The 10,309-nt window shown below is 30.0% G+C and overlaps 2 protein-coding genes across 2 annotated transcripts; both read left to right on the top strand.

Moving 5' to 3' along the window:
- On the top strand, positions 1,614-4,921 carry LOC105157506 (probable disease resistance protein RF45). The gene is made up of 6 exons (XM_011073910.2): positions 1,614-2,151; positions 2,642-2,797; positions 3,285-3,430; positions 3,514-3,693; positions 4,037-4,600; positions 4,691-4,921. The coding sequence occupies exons 1-6, from the start codon at positions 1,614-1,616 to the stop codon at positions 4,919-4,921; spliced, it is 1,815 nt and encodes a 604-aa protein (XP_011072212.2).
- LOC105157504 (putative disease resistance protein At1g59780) lies at positions 6,803-8,098 on the top strand. The gene has a single exon (XM_011073908.1). It carries the CDS (start codon positions 6,803-6,805, stop codon positions 8,096-8,098), a length of 1,296 nt encoding a protein of 431 aa, XP_011072210.1.

The following is a 10,309-nucleotide window of genomic DNA, read 5'->3' as shown; positions in this document are numbered from 1 at the left end:
TGATTTGACAAAGTTGAGTTATGGAAAGCATAGAGATTTTCACCAGAGAGAAGCCAAGCAAACCATCGAATGGACTTTTGCCTGTTATGTACTCACAAAGGACGCTATGTACTCTTCTAAGTATGTGTAGCATAGGACAAGAATGTTGGATTTCAAACAATCACAACTATTCATGTATCCCAGATTTTATATGTAAATTATCATATAGTTTAAATTTTCTTATTAATAAGGTACTTTAAGTTATCATGCTCTATTTCAGTATCATGTAATAGTCCAAGACTTATATTTTTTAGACTAGAGTTGTATTACTTCTGAAAGTCATTTTGCACACTCCTCATCATCATTTTTCGATGTCGTAAACGTTCTATTTGTTGGATGTAGCTCAAATTGGGTGAGCCATGTACGTCTTATGTTATTAATTTTTCTAATTTTTATGTTTAAGATGGATGTGAATTCATAGATTTATTTAACATTCTTTTAAATGAATAAAAAATGCATAGCAATTGAAATACTTTTCCCATAGACTGATTGTAGTCCATGTGCTTCACACTTAAGTGCATTTTGGCATTCACATCTTATTAAAATTAGTATTATAGTTAACCAATCACTAATTTGATATGGATACATTGATAGTATAGGGGTGTCAATGGATAGGGTGAGACCCTACTCAGACTCATACTCAAACCCAATAAATATTACTAAACCTAGGTCCAAATCCAAACACATTAAAAAATATAAATTATATTTGGATTGAGTCAATACCCATCAATAAAATTGTGTGAAAGAGGAGAAAAGAATTTGTACCTATGAGTAGAATTTAAATTAAATCTGAAAGGAATTTCTTGAACTTGTGTTATGAGTAGTCGATTCTTTTGCTTTAACTTAAATTAAAAGTGAGAATCAAGAAAGTGTGAAATATGGGAGAAAGAATCTAAAACTTCCAATTTACAAGACAACATAAGAGGAGAAAATAATTTGTAGCATGCGTAGAATTTGTGTCAAGTAGGGATACAAGTTTGTATGCGCATATATAAAACGAAGGCAGTTGGTGAATTAAAGAGATCAATAACATCCATCCACTTTGCAATTAGCCGCTACTGATCCAACACATTTCTCCAGAAAATCACCCAAATACAAAGTAAAATGGTTGATTCTGTTGCAACAATTGCTCTTGAAACACTTCGGGACTTATTGATTGAGGAAGCAAAGTTTCTATCGAGTGTGGGCGGTGAGGTTGAGGAAGTCCGTAGGCAGCTCAACATCATGCACTGTTTCTTGAAGGATGCTGATAGGAGGCAAGATCGGTACAATTCACAGACAGTCCAGAATTGGATCGCTGAACTTCGCGATTTGTCCATTCAAGCTGAGAATGTGCTAGAAAGATATGTCATTGAAGTGGTGTCCAGAAGAAAAGGAAAAGGCTTTAAAATGGTTCTCAAAAGATTCACTTGTATATTTGAGCGAGTGATCAAGAATGCACCAAATCGAAGAAGACATTAAAGATATCAAGTCTCGTATGTCCGACCTCACCAAATAGTCGGAGTCTATGAGTGTAGGAGACAACTCATCAAGATTGGTAGATGATACCGATAGGTCAAGAAGAACGTATAGGCATGAGGTTGAAAAATATTTTTGTAGGAATAAAGGAGGATATTAAACAGTTAGAATCAGTTCTGACAACTGATGACAAATCAAATGGAGTGATTTCCATATGTGGCATGGGAGGATTGGGAAAGACCACTCTTGCTACTAAAATTTACAATGGGGAGGCCGTGCAACGGTGCTTCAAATATCGTGCTTGGGTTTGTGTAAGTCAGCAATTTCAACCCAAAACTATTTTTCGACGACTATTAAAGCAACTTCTTCCGAATGAAAGTGAAGAGCAAGACAAAGATACATTGGTCAGAAAGTTTTACCAAGTACAAAGAGATAGAAAATGTCTCCTAGTTTTGGATGATGTTTGGGAAGTTGATCATTGGAATTGCTTAAGGCGTGCCTTTCCCATTGCAGAGGCAGATAGCAAAGTTTTGCTCACAACCAGAAATCAAAACATTGCTTCCAGAGGATACGTCCACAATCTCAAGTGTTTGGATGAAGATGAAGGATGTGAGCTCCTTCAAAAGATAGCATTCCCGAACAACTATTCGCAAGGTTAGTTTGTAAAATTTCTTGTTTTATTTTATTGATTTTGAATCTTCTTTCTCTAGTTAGTGACAAAAGAAAAAAGAGTAATGATACTAAAGATATCATTAATAGTATATATTTAGCGAAAAAGATTATTTTGTTAAGTCTAATGTTTTTTTATAGTTTTCATGATGACAAGATTGTTTGAATTTTCTTATGTAAATTTCAAGTTAATCTATATGTATAAAATGCTATTGAATAGCAATTTAAAATTTATTTCTTGATACAAAATTTGTTTAAAACGTAAAAGGAATCAAACATTTAGAAAGCCATACAAAGAAATGGATTCAGCAATATAAAGTTATGCTTTCAGATTTTATTTCTATTTTTTATTTGTTGAAAGTACAGGACGAAATTCTCTTGTTTTGATTTGTTTTAATTACTATACATATTTATAAGAAATTCAAATTTTATAATATTTTGAATTAACTGACATTCATTGATTATGTATTCAGAGATAGCTACACTGAAATAAAGTTGTTGGAAGAATATGGAAGGGAAATAGTAAAAAAATGTGGTTATTTACCATTACCCATTTCAGTTATTGGAGGAACTCTTCATCATGAAAAGGCATCAATAGAATGGAAAAATGTGTGTAGAAATCTTGATTCTTGTTTGAATTTTCTTATGTAAATTTCAAGTTGATCTATATGTATAAAATGCTATTGAATAGCAATTTAAAATTTATTTCTTGATACAAAATTTGTTTAAGACATAAAAGGAATCAAACATTTAGAAAGCTTACAAAGAAATGGATTCAGCAATATAAAGTTATGCTTTCAGATTTTATTTCTATTTTTTATTTGTTGAAAGTACAGGACGAAATTCTCTTGTTTTGATTTGTTTTAATTACTATACATATTTATAAGAAATTCAAATTTTATAATATTTTGAATTAACTGACATTCATTGATTATGTATTCAGAGATAGCTACACTGAAATAAAGTTGTTGGAAGAATATGGAAGGGAAATAGTAAAAAAATGTGGTTATTTACCATTACCCATTTCAGTTATTGGAGGAACTCTTCGTCATGAAAAGGCATCAATAGAATGAAAAATGTGTGTAGAAATCTTGATTCGTACCTTCTACATGGGAGAGGTTTGGAGAATGACAAAGGAGTAAATCAAATACTAGATTTGAGTTACAATGTGCTCCCTTACAATCTGAAACTATGTCTTTTGTATTTGGCTTGTTTTAAAGAAGATGAAGAAATAGATATAGAAAAACTATATTTACTATGGATGGCTTTAAAGAAGATGAAGAAATAGATATAGAAAAACTATATTTACTATGGATGGCTGAAGGAATGATTTGTTCCAAAGATAAGGGAAGAGGAGAAAGTTTGAGGGATGTGGCAGAACGGTATTTATTCGAGCTAGCAAATAGGTGTATGGTTGAAGTGGAAATAGACAAGTTGCCGCTATATAATAGGTTTAAGTCATGCCGGCTTCATGACATGATACCAGATTTTTGTTTGTCAAAAGGAAAAAAAGAAGGATTTCTGGAGGTTATAGATAAAAAGATGGGAGGAGAAGAGTCTTCAATTTGTAAAACAAATAGATTGGCTATCCATATGGACGGAGTGGATAACGATCTTAGTTACAGGATTGGGGAAAATAAGAACATAAGATCTTTTTTATTCCTCAAAACGGACTGGCGAGATACATTTTGGTATAATTACATTACGTTTGGGATTTTCAAATCTCTCAAAGTCTTAGCATTGGAAGGTTATTTGAGAATCTGAATTTGCCAAAGGAATCGAAAAATTGAAGCTGTTGAAGCTATTGAGTCTCTAAAATAGTGGTGTGGAAGAATTGCCACCATCTATATGCAAGCTACCTTGTTTGCAGACATTGAATGTGAAAAATACAATTAGATTACCTAATTACATATACAAAATGAGGCACTTGAGGTATCTATTTTTGGGATTTCTTCATGAGAGCGTTGGAGGTGAAAAATTGAAATTGGAAGGGTTGAATGAGGTGGAGATGATAACTGGGTTCAACAGTTTGGTTGATGACATCACTCATCTTCTTAAATTGCCGAAGCTCCGAGTATTTGAAGGAAGAATTTTTTATGAAGAAAGTTTGTCAATGATTGTTGATCACATCTTAAATCATCAAGAACAATTTCGCGACGTACAGCTTAATATTGACATGGGTGTTAATATGGATTCGGAAGATGGCTCAACTCTTCTCAAAAGGTTAGTGATGTGTCACTCACTACATTACTTGAGTATTGCATATTGTCGAGTGAGCAAATTACCAACTTATGAAGTTCAACTATATCAAAATGTGATAGAATTGCAGCTTGTGGATACAAGGATTGAGGAAGACGCAATAAAAATACTAGAGAAGCTTCCCATGTTAAGAGTTCTTGGCTTAAGGCGCAATCCATATATGGGCAGAGAGATGGTTTGTGAGGCAACTGGATTTCCTCAACTCAGATTTCCTGGTTTGTGAGGCAACTGGATTTCCTTGAATGATTTGAGGAATTTAGTATAGTGGAGAGTGGAGAAAGGAGCAATGCCCAATCTCTCTAATCTAGTTATTGCAAAATGCAGTAAATTGAAGATGATTCCTGATGGATTGGAATTCATTAATACTCTAAAAACACTTATTATAATTATGTCAGAAGAGTTCGTGAAGAGGGTAGGAGTGGTGGATGGTGAAGAAGGAGAAGATTATCACAAAATCAAACACATACCCTTCATTGACATTTATTATTACGACTAACAATGGTGAGACAGTAGTAGTTACATTCCTCATCATCCTTTAATATTTTGTTCATGTGCTTTGGCCTCCATTGATTGTCAATTGCTTCTTGTTATCTCTGTTTGAATCATACATGGATTTTGAATCTGTTACATTTGTGTCTTTGGTTTTTCTTTTGATTTATAGATCTCACTTTTGTCACTACTAGTAGGAATCACGTGCGTTGCACGTGATACTTATAATCTTGACAAAATTTGAAGTTTAATTAAGCAAAAATATAAAATACTTCATAAATGAATACATATTATTTTAAAATTTAATAAGCACTTTATTAATGAAAAGATTTTATTCATTAAGTTTAATGAATTTGAAATTTTAATAATTACTGTAAATATATTCAATGAAAATTCAAAAGTTAATTAACAATAGAACTCATTAAGTTGTCATGTAAACATATGGTTCTATTATTCATTTGCTAGTTTGATTTTGTTGGAGGAGAAATCCACTTGCCTGGCTTCATGAGTTTATTGAGTTTTTTTTTTTTTATATATATATAATTGTTTATCATCTACCCACTACTAATCATTGGAGTTTCAATATCAATTTTCTTATTCATTATTAACTATTTTCATTGTCTTCTCAAATATACTGCACACATATTTCTTATCAATTTGATGTATTTACTTTATGAACTTTACATGGAATTTTGAACCAATCAAAATTAAGTGATTTAATTTATGTTTTATTTTTTATTTTCTTTTGTAATAGGGAACGTATCCTACTTTTATAGATACACCTATGTCTATGTGGACGGTTAACATCTATCTTATTTTTTATTAATTTTGTAAAAGATAGTTATAAAAATTATAAACATATTATAAACTTTCGATTGTTTTGAAAAATATAATTAGTATTAACTATTTGTTTAAAAATTAAGATAATATTTTTTTATATGGCGTATAATAGTTGCTATTTATTAAGATTTTTTTTAGAAATGTCCTTAATGAATCTATAGTTTCACTAGGGTTGCTGGTTCTATTTTTCAATTTTCTAGCTTGAACTTTGTCTGTTTTCGTATTATTAAGTTAATTATTTTGATGCAATTATTGAAAAATATTCTTAGATTGTGTAGGTTATAGTAAATTATATGCATGAGTGAAGATGAAGGATGGGAGCTCATTCAAAAGATAGCACTCCCAAACAGTTATTCACAAGGTTAGTTTGTAAATATTTTTGTTTTTGTTTTATTGATTTTGAATCTTCTTCTCTAGTTAGTGACAGAAAGAAAAAAGAGTAATGATGCTAAAAATATCATTAATAGTATATATTAGGCGAAAAAGATTATTTTAGTATGTCTAATATTTTTTTATAGTTTTCATGACGACAATATGTGTGAAAAAATTATCTTTAAAAATATGAATAATTAGTGACAATTTCATGAGAATACAAATATAACAACAATTCTCTTTTTATTTGTTTTAAGTATGGGGCGAAATTCTCTTATTTTGATTTGTTTTAATTACACAAATTTAATATATTGAATTAACAAACGTAAATAACTAACATTAATTCGTTATGTATGCAGAGCTACCTACAACTGAAATAAAGTTATTGGAAGAATATGGAAGGAAAATAGTAAAAAAATGTGGTTATTTACCATTACATCAGTTATTGGGGGAACTCTTCCTCATGAAAAGGCATCAATAGAATGGAAAAATATGTGTAGAAATCTTGATTCGTACCTTTAACATGGGAGAGGTTTGGAGACTGAAAAAAGAGTAAATCAAATACTGGATTTGAGTTACAATATGCTCCATTACAACCTGAAACCATGTTTTTTGTATTTGGCATATTTTAAAGAGGATGAAGAAATAGATACAAAAAAAACTATATTTACTATGGATGGTTGAAGGAATGATTTCTTCAGAAGACAAGGGAAGGGGAGAAAGTTTGAGAGATGTGGCAGAACGGTATTTATTTGAGCTAGCAAATAGGTGTATGGTTCAAGTGGAAATAGACGAGTTGCCGCTGTATAATAGGTTTAAGTCATGCCGGCTTCATGATATGATTAGAGATCTATGTTTGTCAAAAGGGAAAAGACAAGGATTTCTGGAGGTTATGGTTAGAGAGATGGGAGGAGGAGACTCTTCCATTTGCAAAACAAATAGATTTGCTATTCATGCGGTGGGAGTGGATAACGATCTTAGTCAAAGGATTGGGGAAAATAAGAACATAAGATCTTTTGTATTCAAAGGTTATCAATTTGAGAATTGGAAATTGCCCAAAGGAATCGCAAAATGGAAGCTGTTGAAGCTATTGAGTCTTGAAAATAGTATTGTGAAAGAATTGCCACCATCTATATGCAAGCTACCTCGTTTGCAGACATTGAATGTGAAAAATACAATGAGATTACCTAATTGCATATACAAAATGAAGCGCTTGAGGCATCTATTTATGAAAGATGATCATGAGAGGGTTGGAGGCGAAAAATTGAAATTTGAAGGGTTGAATAAATTGGAGATGGTTGATGATATCTGGGTTGGTGATGTGGTTGATGATATCACTCATCTTCTTAAATTGCCAAAGATGGACATGGATGTCAATACGAATCGGGAAGATGGCTTAACTCTTTTCAGGAGGTTGGTGATGTGTCACTCACTACATTACTTGAGAATCACACATTGTCGAGTGAGCATGGTGATGTGTCACTCACTACATTACTTGAGAATCACACATTGTCGAGTGAGCAAATTACCAGCTTATGAAATTCAACTATATCAAAATGTGATAGAATGGCAGCTTGTGGGTACAAGGATTGAGGAAGACCCAATGGAAATACTAGAGAAGCTTCCCATGTTAAGAGTTCTTGGCTTGTGGAGCAATCCATATGTGGGCAGAGAGATGGTTTATCGGGCAACTGGATTTCCTCAACTCAGGGAACTTGTTTTACATAGGTTGTTGAATTTAATGGGGTGGAGAGTGGAGAAAGGAGCAATGCTCAACCTCTCTAGTCTACTTATTGCAGAATGCAGTAAATTGAAGATGATTCCAGATGAATTGGAATTCATTAATACTCTCCAAACTAGAGAAGCTTCCCATGTTAAGAGTTCTTGGCTTGTGGAGCAATCCATATGTGGGCAGAGAGATGGTTTATCGGGCAACTGGATTTCCTCAACTCAGGGAACTTGTTTTACATAGGTTGTTGAATTTAATGGGGTGGAGAGTGGAGAAAGGAGCAATGCTCAACCTCTCTAGTCTACTTATTGCAGAATGCAATAAATTGAAGATGATTCCAAATGAATTGAAATTCATTAATACTCTCCAAGAACTGAGAATTATATCTATGCCAGAAGAGTTCGTGAAGAGGGTAGGAGTGGTGGATGGTGAAGGAGAAGATTATCACAAAATCAAACACATTCCAGATATTTTCATTTATACCAATTAATACCAATTATAGGTGTCACTTATTTATAACTATAACTAGCATGTGTTTCGTGTAATGTAATGTACGTATTAATTAAAATCACAATTCGTAACTTTTTTTTTTTTTTGTTCTGGTTATTTCATAACTTTTTTAATTTTGTGAAAGTCAATCGAAATATTAAATGTTGTACATTAGTAATGCAAATAAATTTTGTTCTTTAAGTTACAATACATCGATATAAACAAAAAGTTCATAATAATAACAATATATATAAATAGGTTTGACATAATTATAAACTCTTTATTTGAAAAATTACCATACAACCTTTGATTCTAACATTGGTGTAATAATTAGTCCAATTCATCTATTTTTGTGGTAAACTGACTAAAATATTCTTGTGAATTTTGAATTATTATTTTAGTTATTTTTAAAAATTTTCTAAAAAATTTTTATGGACTAAGTTGATAATATTTCATCCACTATGTATGTTTTTTTTTTCCATTATTTAATTTTTTTAGAAAAAAAGATAAAAATACATCAAGGGCAAAGTTGATAATTTTAAACCTCCATCCAAGGGTTATATGATTTTATCAAATATTAAGGGAGAATTTATAATTTTTCAAACAATGAGAAGTTATTCGTAATTTTTCAAACAAAGTTGAGAATAAGAAATATAATTTAAAAAAAAATTGGCCCACCAAAAAAAATGAGACACCAAAATAGTGCTCTTAATTAGTAATAAAGATAGATTGTTAAGGTTTAACTTTTAGATTTATCTTTAATTTTTGAAATAAAAAATTACTGACTTCAATTTTTTATATAACTTTTCGCAAAAGGTAAATTCATAAAATTTATCATAATTTTGGATTTTTTTTATTGCAATAAAAAAAGAGAAAATAGAGTAGACTGTTTTTTTTTTAAGTTAAATAATATATTATTATTATGTTCACAAGAGTGCAAATTTTTTGTTATTCATACAAGATAATTTTAATATATCAACATAAAAAATATAGATACGATTTTTTTCCTTTGAAAAAAGAAGGAATTTGACAATGTTATAAATTTAAGGGACTAAGTGGTAAAATCAAACTTAAATGGACTATTTTACCCTCTAAAAAGTTAAAATTCAGCCACGTATTCAACAAAAAATAGCTTGAGGGACCAGACTGAGACAAAAATTGTAAATATTTTGAAATTTTCGTAATTTTTTATATTTTTTAAATTTTTTCTGTAAATTTTTTGTATTTCTAAAATTTTTCTGTAAATTTCTGAAAATACGTTTTCAAAATTTTCTAATTTTCTGTATATTTTTGGTATTTTAAATTTTTTTTTGTAAATTTTTGGTATTTTAAAAAAAATCTGTATGAATTTTCAGAAAAAAATTCTGAAATAATTTTTCAAAAAATTTCGAAAATATTTTCGAAAAATATTTTTTCAAAATTTCTAATTTTCTCTAAATTTATACAATTTATGTAATTTATGTGCAATTTATGTGTAATTTATGCCCTTACATAATACGTAAATAACCAAAAAACATTAGACCAATATATAATCTCAATAGTAAATTTATTTAAATAATAATGTAAATAATCAAAAATATTGGACCAAAATTTTCAATAAAACAATTTTTACATCGTAATGTAAACAATCACAAAAATTAGACCAATAGTTAATCCCAATAATAACATTATTTAAATAATAAAAAAAATTAGATCAATATTTTCAATAATAATATTTTTAAAAAGTAATGTAAATAATCACAAAAATTGCACCAATATTCCTAATAAAAACATTTTTACATAATAATGTCAATAATAAAAAAATTAGACCAATTATTCCAGTAATAATATTTTTAAATAATAATTTCAATAATCTTGAAAAATAGCTATTATTCCCAGTAATAACATTATTTACATAACAATGTCAAATATCGCAAAATTAGAGAATATTCCCAACAATAACATTTTTACATAATAATGTCAGTA

Source organism: Sesamum indicum, linkage group LG3 (genome assembly GCF_000512975.1).
Source record: "Sesamum indicum cultivar Zhongzhi No. 13 linkage group LG3, S_indicum_v1.0, whole genome shotgun sequence".
Classification (NCBI taxonomy): domain Eukaryota; kingdom Viridiplantae; phylum Streptophyta; class Magnoliopsida; order Lamiales; family Pedaliaceae; genus Sesamum; species Sesamum indicum.
Note: the sequence above shows the minus strand (reverse complement) of the source record. Positions and strands in the feature narration are given on the sequence as shown.